This window comes from Leptodactylus fuscus, chromosome 7 (assembly GCF_031893055.1).
Source record: "Leptodactylus fuscus isolate aLepFus1 chromosome 7, aLepFus1.hap2, whole genome shotgun sequence".
Classification (NCBI taxonomy): domain Eukaryota; kingdom Metazoa; phylum Chordata; class Amphibia; order Anura; family Leptodactylidae; genus Leptodactylus; species Leptodactylus fuscus.
This window is the reverse complement of record NC_134271.1, coordinates 74,093,166-74,107,889: the sequence shown is the minus strand read 5'-3', so window position 1 is coordinate 74,107,889 and position 14,724 is coordinate 74,093,166. Positions and strand designations below refer to the sequence as shown.

Sequence of the window (14,724 nt, the reverse complement as noted above, 5' to 3'; positions counted from 1 at the left end):
GTTTAAGATAAAAAAAAAAAAGTTGACTGGATTATGGGTCAACATTCGCAGATCATCTTTTATCACACTGAACATACATTTTGATTTCTCAGACTAGAAGATGTTGCTGTATTATTATTTTACCATATGTTGGAACTTGCCAGTAGATTTCCCCATGTACACTGTGTCCCAGGGAAGTCCATGGACAGTGAATGTAACTTATATAATTGGTTGGAAACTGGTATCCCAGTAAGATTAGTGAGATGCTTGGGTATGATTCAGACATTTAATTATGTATGCAAAATAAAGAACATCCAGACATTTTCTGTTTGGGTACACAAGTTGTGATGTTCCCAGATGCAGTTGCAATTCACTGGTGATATGTAAATCCAACATCAAGTATATGTACATTAGGTGTGAAAAAAGAAATCACATCACTTGCATGTGTATAATGTTATGAGACACAGATGGTCTGCACAATATCCAACAATTGTGAAAAGTGAGGTGATATGAGAATCATCAGTACTGTGCCAACTAAATGTCCAGAAATGCAGTTCAAAGTAAAGTACGCATGGAATGCAAACATCCAATCCACATACTCCAGTGAGCGATGTACCCTTGAAAATTGCACCATAAAGGCATATAGTCATGAGTAAAACAAAGTAAACCCTCTTTGAATTCTGTGATTTTACAAATCAGGTAAAAAAAAAACCAAAAAAACATCTAGGGCATAGATCATAGAAGGTCATGGATTTGATGAATGCAACCTCAAATGTACAACAGCACATGACAAATTATACTGTATCATTATTTATATAACAACAAATAGGTCAAAATGTCAAAACAGTGTGAAAAAGTATATCCTCACTGCATCCATTCAAATTAAAGGGGGGTTTGGGATAAAACAATACTTTTACACTACACTAAACACCCGAAGTTCTAACTTATTTTCCCTAGTTCTAACTTACTTTACCAAAAATGTATATTTACCCAGATCACCAGGGCAGTCATTTGACCACCCCAGCCACATTTTCAGATTTTCCGGTAACATTAAACCCCTCATCATACTTACCTGTCTTCCTGTCCGGATCTTATGGGTACGAAACATCACTTCCTTTCTTCAGGGGCTCCTCCTATTTTTGGCATCTGTCGACCTACCTGTGCAATACAGTCAGAGTGCCGGTATGCCAGACGTCAACAGGAGAAGGAGCCAGCTGCACAGAAGGATGTGATCTCCCGAGCCCAGAAGATCTAGACAGGAAGACGGGCAAATATGATGGGTTGGGGGGGGGGTGTGGGCTGAGTTAGTTAGATAGCTAGCTAAGGAAACAGGGAGGGGGAGTGAGTGAGAGGAGAATCTGAATGAAGACCGATGCATCATGGTAGTTGTGGGATAAAAAGAGTACAAAGCTACCCATGTAAACAAAGCCAATAAGAAACTCAAAGTTTTTCTCCAATTTCCCGCATTCTGAATCTTATTCCAGCTTCCCAGTACGTTGTACAGAATATTAAATGGTACCATTACTAAGTACAATTTGTCCCATAAACACTAAGCCCTCTTATGGCTCTGTGAGAGATAAAATAAAACAGATTGGGGATTTAGAAGGCAGGTAGTCAAAAATGAAAATCAAAAAATGCCATCAATGGGAAGGGGTTGAAGTTATCTCTGCTGAAGGTGGTTGTGCAAGCCATTGACTCATGGGGTGTACTTAGTTTTTCACACATGATGTTTCCAATTTGGCTTAATTTTTGTTAAATAAATAAAGTAACAGTAGTGTCTGTTGTGTGGTCTTCTGAAGTTGAATTTACCTAATTTTAAGATCTTCTGAGGGACATAGGTTTTATTTTGTCCTCTGTCTTAAAACCATACAATTCAATGAGGATGTAATTTATTATTTCATTATTGTGCATCGACAAAAGAAGGGCTCATGGGCTACTACCAAAAAGACTTTGTGTTTTTTGTGGGTTTTTTCCATCCTTATTTGATGATGATGAGATTCTTCTCACCAATAATGGAATGATGTCCTTCTGGCTGGTATGGAGGTCCAGCTTAGAATAACAGCCTAGCTGGCACATACAACCCTCATCATATAATATGACTTTCTCTCTGAATGGTACCCCCACTTGGTGGGTACTTCAGGGTCTTGTTCTATATGCTTCCTTTGTTCCATTGTGTAATTTGAGTACAAGTTATTTTAGCCAGAAGAGACGGTTGACCTACTATTTCTCTTCACCTACTCAGAGAAGTTAATCTATTTCAGATGCTTTCTGGTCGAAACCAAGAGAAAACATTTCACGCAGTCCTGTGATTCTTTTCATAAATCGGTCTTTTTCAGGCGTTAGACGGTTCACTTGTTGAGCTTCAGCAGCCAGGATCTCCTCCGAATTTAGAAAATGGGAATTAGACTTGGGAAGAAAAATTAGCCTTTTTCAATATTTTGGTTCAATAAAGGGCTGTGGTTCTGTATTATTGGATTAAACATAAAATTCTGTGCTGGAGGCTTTCCAGCTTCCAGAGTAAATATCCTATGATATAAATCTATGGATTAAGGTTAAATTCACAATAATATTAGATTTTTTATTTTAATAAGGTAATGGTTTTACATGTCAAGTTATATGTGTGTCTTATAATATCTAAGAGAAAAATGTTTCATTTTTAGAAAATTCTTATTAGTCAAATTTCTTTTTTTTTTTTTCCAAAACAAAAAATACAAAACTGTTATTGTTTACAACAATTATTTGCCTTAGTTTAACCCCGACATACAGATCTGCTGAGAAAACTGTACTGTTCTGTAGAATACAGGATGTCATTTCCAGCAGTCTATCATCTATGATTTATACCAGGGGTGATCACACGTTTTCCGCATGCGAGCTACTTATAAAATGATCCAGGCAAAAGATCTTCTACCCACTTCTTGTGGGCGGGGCCTGGGCCGCAGCATTGTCAGATTGACATCGGTTCCCGGAGAGGTAAGTAACATTGTTTATTATGTTCTCTCACCACCCCTGGGGCTCCGATTATTATACTCGGGGGTCTGAAAAGACCCCCGAATATAATAATAGTGGTAGTGGGATTGCATCCTGGCCCGGGCCTATTCACTACTGCCCGCCGCAGCCTATAGTACAAGGGGAAGCGGGGGTGGCAGTGAATACTCCAGCAGGTAACGGCCTATTATAAAACAAACAAACATAAAGTTCTCATACTTACCAACCTCGATGCTTCTGCTGCTCCCGCTGCTGCATCCTTTTCTCTGCGTGATGATGCCACCTACGCTGAAACGTAGACGTCTGAACCAGCGCAAGGAGAGCGGCAGCTCTCCTGTGCTGGTTCAAACAAAAAAATGTCACGCGATCGACGTATTGGACACCACTGATTTATACATTAGAAAACTGCCGTTTAAAAGAGTTGTCCAGTGGAAAAAAATATTCCAAATGATGTTTTTTTTTTTTTTTTTTTTTTTAAATATCAACACTTTTCTAATTTACTATCATCAAACCTTTCAACATCATCTGTGATTTTTGCCCCTGCTTTATTGTCAGGAAGCTTCTGATACTGAACTTCTCACTGCTGGGTCTTGAACCCTGAACATCTGGTATGCAAGGCAGCAACATAGCGAGGTGAACCTCAAGCTTACCTCTTACTATAGGAAGGATTTTCTGAGCCTAAAAGCCTCAATTGCAATGATCTTCTTTCCAGGCACAAAGCACTGGTATATAGAGAGATATCTCTGCATGCCAGTACCATAGAAGTGTAGAAAAAGAAGGAGAAATATATATATATGCATGTGTACTTTCTCTCTTTTTTTTTTTTTTTCATTATACACTTGTAAGTTACTATTGATTCTCCCTCCGATTAGCTTCTGGTTCATCTTACTATTCTGTTGATTTTCTTACCTTAGCTTAGACTTAATTTCCAACACCTAGTGTTTCCATTATAAGAAAAAAAAAGCAGTAGAATCTGTTTTTTGTTGTTCATCTGAAGTTGTATTAATCTAATTTTCAGACCCTCTAAGTGCCAGATTTGGTTTTTCTTATTTCCTGATACCTAAATCAAAGATCATAGAATTCAGAGAGGATGAATTTTGTTTTTCTCATGACTGTAAGCTGACTGTCTATCTACGGTATAACCATCTTGTACCATAAGTATATATAACTTATCTTTTACCAAAAAGAGAGCAGCACACAGTTGGTACAAGCCTTCAGTCTGTGGCAAGATGATCAAAATAGCTAAGTAATTAAGAGTCAGCACTCCAAAAGGCAAAATGTGATCTTTCAGTTCAACTCAAATCTTTCTCAAATGGATTGAACTGAAACCTCACGTTGCTGGGCTAATAAAGTCCATTTTTTGTATTAATCTTTCCTTTATCTCTATAGCATGTGGTTTATATTTGACTATTAATTAGGCTAGACTGTTATATTATGACATCAGTGTGGTTTGTGTGCACCCAGTGACCTGCACACATCAGTCAAGCAACAATTTGGTGCAGTTGTACCAATATCTGCCTGAAGAGAAGACACAGGGGGCCACTGTTTGTCTTATATTAAATACTTGCAGTAGGAATGTTCAGTAGCGAGTCAGAATGCTGCAGCTCTCCAAGCCAAACACATATGGAACTGGCAGAGACTTTTGATAATGAGTCAATACAAATGTTATAACTTTCTGTTCTCTGCTAAATATATTTTATGTTCAGATTTTTTTTTTCCAATGATTCCCTTCCTTCATGGGTCTCCATACTGATGGTACAGTGAGAAATGGGCATTTTTAGGTTTTTGTCCCCTTTGCAGAATGACTTGTTTTCATATAAACTTGATCCTATGCTGCTGGGTAATGTGTGTAGTAATAATAATACATTTTATTTATATATCGCCAACATATTCCGCAGCACTGTACAATTTGTAGGGTTCAAATACAGACAACAATATACATTACAAAGAAAGTCATTTCACACAATGGGACTGAGGGCCCTGCTCGCAAGAGCTTACAATCTATGAGGTAGAGGGGGCGACACAAGAGGTAGCAGGGGCAGCATTGCTTATACAGAGGTCAGACAATTTTGTAATAGAAGTTACTGTCATTACACAAACATAAAACTTTATGAGCTGTCACCAGTCGTGTAACATGTGGATGTAGCTTGGACCTATAAAGTTAGCCTGAAATGGCATCATATCATGTGGGGTAATGTGGGAGCTGGAACAGAGGAGGGTTAAATTTTGGGGATTCTAATTACGGTACGGAAGGGTTTACATTAGGAATTGTGATAGGCCTGTCTGAAAAGATGCGTCTTTAGTTTGTGCTTGAAGCTGTAGAAATTGGGAGTTAATCTGATTGTCCGGGATAGAGCATTCCAGAGAAATGGTGCAGCTCGGGAGAAGTCTTGTATACGAGCGTGGGAGGTTCTGATAATAGAAGATAAGTCTTAGGTCATTGAGTAAACAGAGAGTACTTATTTTTTTTATTTCAGTCCTTGCTTATCACAAAAAGTTATTGCCGCTATCTTCAGATGATGGCGTAAATTATTGGAGCCCAGACCTATACCATGTATTGCCCCATGTAGACTCCTTTTTATTTCTATATTTTTTAATTTGTAGTATATAGTCTGGGCTCCTATAGATTACTCCATTATTTGAAGATACTGGGGGAGGCCTTTTTTCTAGCTGAGTATACACCCAATTTGGGAAGCAGGGTTTCTGCCCCACATCTTTGGGAAGGATTCCCCTTGGTTGATGCTTTAGTTTTTTTTGTTTGAGCCCTTGCAGTTTGAAATCAGTATGTCTGAATGCCTCTCTGCCCAAGTTTTTTGTGTAGGAAGTGGTTTAAGTAATGAATAAGCCAGAGACCAAAATTTGGTTTCAACATCAAGATGAAAAAATATAATGCTCATTTGTCATGTGATATATGGCAAGGCATATGGCTGACCATTTTAAATATTTCTACCCACTTAAAAAAAAACAAAAAAAACTGATTTACGTTCAGGAATACATCATACATTCTAAAATGGAATATAACCCTGACTTATTTATGCTTTACCTCTCTAACGTCTCACAGTGAGATTTCTTCTATCATACTTGTTATCTGATGGTTATCCTATCATTTGAAAGACATCACCTATACCTGAGACAGTCATTTTTGGCATCAGTTAAGATGGAGCTGCAAGGGTTATGTTTTGGCTGTCTGTCCCAACAGCTCTGCGTACACATGCCACTCAATGTTTCCTGGCCATTTCAAAAAGCTCAGTGGTTGTCTACTCCGGAATTCCACCCCTGTAATCATTACTGCGGTATGCTTATTTGGCTGGCATTGAGTATACAATAGTTTTCTGGAGCCTCTCCTAAATTCCTGCTTTACCTCTTCAGCGCTGGAATGAATCAGCAGAGGGCATGGGGCAGACAGACCACTTATGTTGGGATTATTGATTGTACAAGTTTTAGTATCCAGTTAAATATGATCTGTAATATCTCTTAACACTTTGTACATATTTTCCATTTGTTTCAGGTTCTCCAAGGAGCACAGCTTATCGCTGTTGCCTCTGCTGATCCAGCATCTGGTGTAGTCGATGGCTCTCCCCTTCAGGCCAATGATATCCAGGTCCAGTATGTTCAGCTTGCACCAGTTAGTGAAGCCTCAGCAACAGCTCAAGTAAGTAACTGTCCATAGTATATATTAACATGAAAAAGCGTTTTCTTATGAAGGGTTAATGTGTCTCTGGAGGAGTGTGGTATAATTGGGCATTTGCTAGAGCCTCACCCTCGGCGCACGATTACAGTGGTATCTGTTTATACCGGTCCTGCTTTCAAACACATGTAATTTGGAAACAACTACATGTTTTCTGTAGCTCTGCTGACCTCTCTGAATTGTAGTATACAAATTGGGGTTTGTTATCCACTGGAGGCTTTATATGAGTGAACCCTCCTAAATCCTCGCAAAACATTGCTGTGACTGATGTATAAAACCTGATGATGGGAGTCTTGAGTGATTGGACAGAAGGTTCTGTGCAGTCCTTATAGAAAATAAACTGTCTTGAGGGAGTGTTCCAGCGATTGCGCCGCACAAGAAAAACTCTCCGCTACCTCCTGCCAGAGAACCCAATCAAATTCCAGTGCTGCTGGTACCAGTTACCTGGGTATTGCATGAGCCAGCTCGCTGTCTGATGGCTCAGCTACACTTTTCAGTCTGAAGAGATAACTAAGAGAGGCGAAGAGTGATGATTAGAATAGGAACACATATCAGTTCTTTCTTTGTGATTCCTCTTCCAAGCTCTTATTACACGATCAGACTTTCTAGATCCAACAGTTCAGCACTTTCTGTTTAGTTCAGTGACAGGTGTAGATCAATGCTTAGTATTGTACGTTAAAGAGGTTGTCCATTAAACAAGTTTTGTTGTTCTTTTCTACATGCAAAATAATAATAAAAAAAAAAAAACAATACTCATCGGTTTAAGCCACTTCTACAGTCCTCACCGGTCTCCTTTTACTTGGCAATTAATTGCGTACAGTGGAGCGATCAAGTGGGACAAAAAATAAGTTACACAAAAGAATGTTAAATAGTTTCAAGAGAAAAAACACAAAACCCCTTTACCCACCACATTAAAAATGTCAGAAAAAATGTCACTAAAAAAGAAATCAATAAAAAGTGATCAAAAGAAATCTCAGAAGAAAAGCAATGGTCAGCTTACCTGAAAGAGTGCACTTTTATTGCACAGTCCAAACAGCACCAATCCAGAACCTCATTACAAGTCCATTATTTTACTAATAAGCCATTAGAATCCATATATACAAGCAGATTAGCACAAATATATAGAATCCTGTATCTCTGGGCCACACCAATTTACATGCTTCAGATTTACCAGTCTATAGTTATTACCACGTCATTACCAGGGCAGGAAGGAGATATACCAGGGGTAAGTATACACCACACACCAGCACCTGGGTATAATAGTGCACTGTGCAAATTTTTTGGGAAAATATCTACTGAAAATGTATAGCACAATTAGAAACATAAAGACAAGAAACACCACCCTTATGCTTCATTGTACAAAATGAGGTCAGTACAGTATGCTTTTAATGGTGTTCCTGAACTGACATGATTCTGCATATAAAGCAGCTCGATTCACACTAACATTCAGCTTTCCGTTCTTTTGGGTCCACGTGGGGACCTGAAAAATGTAAACCTAATCCGCTTAAAAAGTGGTTACCTTAGACTATAAGGTTTTGTTTGCACTGAGTTTTTTGGCAGCTGATTTTGACACGGAATCCGCTGCCAAGATCGGCTCCCAATGACTTCAATGGGAGCCGCTCACTTCTTTTTTTCGCTAGCTAGTAACAAATTTCGTGGCTTACTCAGCTGCGGCGTAAGACACGCTCCAGTCTAGGTCCATTCATTCGGCCCTACACAGGAGCGGGATACCGCAATGGAATGTCAATGCTGCATCAGCATTCCATCCCGGCGAGCCCCGCAGAATGTTCACACAGCAGAAAAGGTTTCTGCCACCTTTTCTTCCGTGTGAACATAACCTAAAGGGGATCCGCCAGGTTTCCACTCGACAAAATGCAGAGAAAAAGGTCCTACTTGCAAGTAAGGCATTTTTCAAGTGGATTTGGAGACAGAAACAGCGAACGGAATTTAAACGCTGGTGTGAACCCAGCCTTACTTGATGCTATTTTTTTTTTGCAACTGTATGTAAATTTCAGTTTGCTATTGGTAACATTCAGGTATTCCTTAAACCATGGTACAACCGCCTCATCCAAAGCCCAGGTGACACTATCTATAAAATGACCGTACCACGGAAAGTCAATAGCAAATGGATTTGATTTAATGGATAGCACACTGACCTTTTCTCTGGCCCCATGCACTGTGTTTTTAACCAGTGAATGACTAAGGACAGGTTCTGTTTTTCTCTTTTGCCGTTTGAGTGCATGTGTCCATGTTAAAAAGAGAAAGCACACGGATGTCACAGTTATGTGCGTGTAACTTAAGGCGGCACAAATGAACTCACTGTGCAGAAATCAAACTCTCATACAGCTCAGTTAAAAAGTTATGTTATGGCTCACAAAATGTGGGAACAGAAAATGTAATTATTGGGAAAAAATAAATTTATCTTTTTAATGCACTTAAAAAATCTGTCCCATTATTTTTACAGTGTGAGCCTATTGACCAATACTGTGCCCTATTCTTTGCCATATGAAGGGGGTGGGTATACTGTGCCATATACTGTGTACTTCTACTTAATGGGAAAATAAGTTGTGGAGAGTTATATCAGATCCTTTACCACGATGGGGTGCAAATTCCATGCGTCTCTATGACGATCCATCAGAAAATTGAGATGAAGAGGAAGAAAGTAATATTGCACTGCACTTATCCAACTATACCCTTAACCAGATCAGGCGGATCCTATAGGGTGCTATTAAACATGCTGTTTTTATTCACCTCAATGCATGCTCTGTTTTTTCTAGACCAATAAAAATCACTAATACTGATGAAAAATACTAAATACCTGTGTGGTTTAAAACCCGCCAAAAAGAAACGCATGCGTAAATGTGAATAAAAATTTAGATGTGTAATAGCAACCTGAGACATGAACGTTCGCGGTCATGATTTACCCCTGACTGCTGGATTGCATCGGGGTTTGCCAATAACATGCTGGTGTAATAGCATTTACCAAGTTATGTGATCAGAAAATTCTGGTCGATAGTTAATCTCCTGCTTTGGATTCCAGACAAATCTCCTCCGCCGGGATCTGACATTTTCATGAATAATAATTTAAAGGAGTTTGTAAGAAGAAGAAAAAAAACTAACTGGAATGTAGAGGTGTAATTCCTGAGGACCAGCACATACATTCATCTCCTGCTGCTGAGATATAGAATAACCTACCCAGTCCTCCAGCACAGCGGGGTCACTAATAAAGGTTTTATCAGTGCCAGCAAAGACTTCTATCATGCCAAGACCTCAACTCTGCTGTTTTTGTATTTAATTTCAAACACCTTTCATTCCCTAAAAAATAAATCCAAGTAAAAGCAAACATCCTCCAAGAATCTGCAGAGCTCCCAGAACTGAGACTGACCCTGTCAGCCGCCTGCTTTTCCCCTTTTAATAACCCGACTACACTACACTACATTTTTTTACACTAGCCCACCAGCAGGGCATCTTAGGGTACAGATTGCTTTGAATCGTATAATGGTAAAACTGTAGAGTAGAAGCTCTTCCCCTAAATCTTGTTGCCCAGTGGTATATAGCTGTTATCCAGTGAGTGATCACTAATCTAATACTGTTTTATACTTGGTGTATCATCACATCTATAGAGGTTTAGTTTGGGATGTTTGGTCCACTAGTTTTTTGGGTTTTTTGGGGCGCGTGTTATACGAACATGGCCTTGAACTCAATGGCTAACTACATTTTACATGTGTATTTTTACACGTGTAAAATGTACAGAATACACGGAGCGTAAACTCCGTGTGAAGGGGCCCTTACAAGGTTCGCCTGACAGTTTTCATTTACTTTGGCCTGAACAGAAAGTACTATTATTATATTTTGGGGTCTCTGGTATTCCTAGGGGACTCAAGAGGCCAAAAAGACAACAGAGAATAATAGTGATTCGTCGATGCCAAACCCCAATGATTTCTGGTTTGGCTGAACCTGAGATTTTTGGAAAATTCGTAATGAACATGACTTGTTACGTACTGGCTTGCTCATCTCTAGCTGGGTCATTAAAGGATTTTTCCATCTCCCTGTTTCAGCATCTTTGCCTGCTATCTCTTCTTTTCACTTGCTGTACCCTTCCACAAGCTGGTGGGAAGGCTTTGCCTGTTTTACGAAGATGTAGACTTAGCTTTTACCATGAGAGATTATTTTTTATGATTTTTAGAAATATTAATATAAGTGCAGAAAAAATAATATTCACAGTAAATGTACATTACAGGTATACACAGGTTTGTATAGAACATTTCCAACACTTCTAGAGAATGGACTCAGTGTTACGTTTGTGTTTACATGGAGAGTCAACCCTAAATTGTCCAAACCTTCAGCAATTAGCTGAACTGATTATCCTGTGGACAGAGCTGTAGATAACTGTGAGAGCACTCAGTCTCCCCCTCAGAGGGCAGTGACTCACCTCATCCTTCCTGACTAGCACATAGGTGCTTCATGGAAACAATGGGAGGAATCATTTCACAATTTCACAGACAAAGCAGTATTGTTAAAGCAATATATTTAGGAAAACTCTTGAATTTACATAAGCTAGCAGTATGGATAGGATCCTTGAGATGGAAATACCTCTTTAGGAAGTTATTGTTGATACTTCCATCACTTTATGAGATGTGCTTTTCATGTACTTTACACTGATATAATAACAAAGAGTCGACACTTTTATTCAGTAACTATCCACAAATGTGTGGGCTGCATGTAGGTGGGATTTTATATATATCCAGGCTATGTACAAACAGTGCTGCTTAAAATGAGTTATATATTTGCTCTCTGATAATACCTGTCCTGTATCACTGTGTTCACATTGTATAGAACAGGGGTCCTAAAACTTTTTAAACAGTGGGCCAGTTCACTGTCCCTCGGACCATTGGAGGGCCGAAATATAGTTAAAGGGATTCTACCATTAAAATGACATTTTTTTTCTCGATAACACGTAGGAATAGCCTTAAGAAAGGCTATTCTTCTCCTTCCTTTAGATGTCTTTCTTAAAGCTATTCCTATATGTTATTGAGAAAAAATGGAGATGAATGCAACCGTGGGGGGGAGGGGGACACTCAATTTTCAATCTCAGGGAGCGTTCACACTTGTGCTCGGTGTCTGGTGTATGCATTCCGTTGGGTTACCATCTTCAGTCCCAGCAAAACTGGACAGGGGACGGAAACCCGGCAGTCACCTTTAAAACCCATTCAAGTGAATGGGTTTATAAATGTGACCACAAGTGTCCACCTGTGGTCTGTCCACGGTTTTTTTTTTAGCCGGACACAAAGTCAGACATGCAGGACTTTGTGTCTGGCTAAAAAAAAACAAAAAAAACGGTTTCCCCACAGGTCCCCACAGACAGGTCACAGGTGGACACTGGTGGTCACATTTACAAACCCATTCAATTGAGTGGGTTATAAAGGTGACTGCCGGGTTTCTGTCCCCTGTCCAGTTTCGCTGGGACTGAAGATGGAAACCCGACGGAATGCATACACCAGACACCGAGCACAAGTGTGAACGCCCCTGAGGTGTTATTTATCCTACAGTAAGATATTATACTGCTTACTTCAGGGGGCACAGGTAGGGTCCGTCCAGGAAGGCAGCAGGCACTAAACCTGACAAGTGAGACCACTGCTGAGCGGCACAGCAAACTGTACTACGGTAGTGGCTTTGCTTACTGTAATTTGGGCTGCGTCAGGTCAGGTCACGTTGCTAGGGTGACCTGACTGATGAAGTGACGGAGGGGCACAGTTGACTATATTGGGCCAGGCCATGGAGACAGCGCGCTTCACTTTACCTATTGGAGGGCACCACAATTGAGGATAAAAAATATGGTCATGTGCATTACAGTTCAGTAACTCCATGTGCCTCATATTAACAATGGCAATTAACCCTGTCACATCCCTCACATTAACCCCTGTGTGCCCCATATAAGGGTTACTGATATGTGAGACATATGGAGATAATAATAAGTATCTTCATTATTAGTACATCCATATGTCTCACAGATCAGTAACCCTTATATGGGGCACACAGGGGTTAATGTGACGGACATGATGGGGTTAATTGCCATTAATGTGAGGCACATGGAGTTTCTAACACTAAATTAATCATCCCAAATGCCTGACATTAATAGACATAAAACTCCAGCATGTACCTATGTTTTCTTTTTTTACTGTCACATTGCTGAGCTCTCCTTTGCTCCTTCTCTTCTTTGCAGGCTATAATGGCAGGAGCTCAGCAGGGTCCTTGTGCTGTATAACCCCTGGTATAGAATACCTGCTCAGGAGTAGTTATATTATGATGATCTTTATTTTCTTTTTAGGCAGTGGAGCCTCTACAATCTGCGTTACAGCCAGAAATGCATATTGAACATGAAGCTATTCAAATCCAGTAACCAGATCCATGTACCTGCAGTACATAAAAAAAAAATGCTGCCAATGGAGAATTTTGCTGACCTTCACCGTTGGGACATCTGGTCATTTTTTTACAGGACCAGACCGCAGGACTAGTTGGGGAGCAGCCACAGAATTCATTATTTTTAGTCATTTCTATTATAATAATGCTATTTTTTTATATTGTTTACAAGTGTTCTCTTCTATAGAGTGTTTTTTTTTTTGTTACTTTATTTTTCATTTGCTGTTCCCCATAATCAATGAATTGACTCCTCCATGACCATTATGAAGCCACTCGCTGTTTTAGGAATTTTATGATGATACCTTAAGCCTAAAGTTCAAATTATATTGCATCATATGTCAGTGGAGGAGGTTGCAGAGAAGATACAGCCCATGCCCTCTACAGGACCTTAACTATTGAGCCCCATAAGTAGTCATTTAAAGTGACCACCTGGTTTTAGGGACATTTAGAAGATTGCACTCTCCCAAGCATTGTATACGGCGGCTTTTATTCAGGGCCTGGCAGCCCTCCTGACATGTTTGCTTTGTTTACTCATAATGTAACAAATCCCTAAGAAAAGATTCTCCAGAATTAAGTTATGTTGTTCCTCTGTTATTACTAGAAAGTTATGAATAGATTGACATATGGGTGTTTAGCTATATACCCTGTGTTCAATCATTTCTGACAATGCCAGAAGTTGTAGGGATATATCCCTAAGAAAAGAGTAACACCCAGTTATCAATTTCTTTGAAAGCGCGTAGGAGGAATAACACAGGAACAGCGCAATGCAGAATTGTTAGTAAAGATGCTCTGGAATTGTTCTTGTATGAGAAATACAAGTATTCATTGAAGCAGACATGTTAGCAGTGGTGACTTTTTAACTTGAAGACTTTAAGATCTCTGACCAGTTGTTAATCAACCAGGCCTAGGATTAAATAGGACTGCGTTCAGTGTGCTCCCATCGTGCAGCTATCTTAATGTTTTTAAAATCTTGAGGTGTGCTTTAGTATTTGTGTAATTGAAAAGGGCCATTAAACATATAATATATAAAATGACATTCAAAAATTCATAGTTTTCTAACCACACCATCAGTCTTTTCTGAGATCATTGATTCTTGAGTGATTATGCGGTAAGTTTTAGGGCCCCTTCACACGGAGTATACGCTGACTGATTCTGAACGTGTAAACGTTCCAGATCAGCGGCGTTTAAAACATATCCCATTGCTTTCTATGAGAGCCGGCATACGCGCTCCCCATACAAATGAATGGAAAAAAGCATCCCATTCATTTCTATGGAGAGTGCACGTATGCCGGCTCCCATAGAAAGCAATGGGACCTGTTTTAAAAGCCGCTGATTCGGAACATTTACACGTTCAGAATCAGCCAGCGTATCCTCCGTGTGAAGGGGCCCTTAGGCATTGTGTCATATACAGTTTATTCCTGTGATAAATGTTGCACTGTTATATAAAGCTGCTCATATATTAGGCTTAGTGGCTTATTCTAAGGTCCCGTTCACACAGGGAAAGAGGGGGAGGATTTTGGCTCTGAATCCATGTCATAATCCGCCCCCTCACAATAGCGGTCTATGTAGATCGCTAGCTTCTTTTTTTCCGTGAGCGGTATGTTTCTGCTCACAGAAAAAAAGAAGCGATCTGCCCTTTCTTCAGGCGAATT

General features: G+C 39.6%; 1 protein-coding gene across 1 annotated transcript in view; it reads left to right on the top strand.

Annotated features, from left to right (window-relative positions):
• BANP (BTG3 associated nuclear protein) overlaps window positions 1-14,363 on the top strand; it is a 361,989-nt gene extending 347,626 nt beyond the window's left edge. Inside the window, exons 12-13 of the mRNA XM_075282162.1 lie at window positions 6,473-6,616; window positions 12,981-14,363. Coding sequence (XP_075138263.1) covers window positions 6,473-6,616; window positions 12,981-13,052 — 216 coding nt within the window. The 3' untranslated portion in view covers window positions 13,053-14,363. The remainder of the gene's footprint in view (window positions 1-6,472; window positions 6,617-12,980) is intronic.
• Window positions 14,364-14,724: the final 361 nt, after the last annotated feature.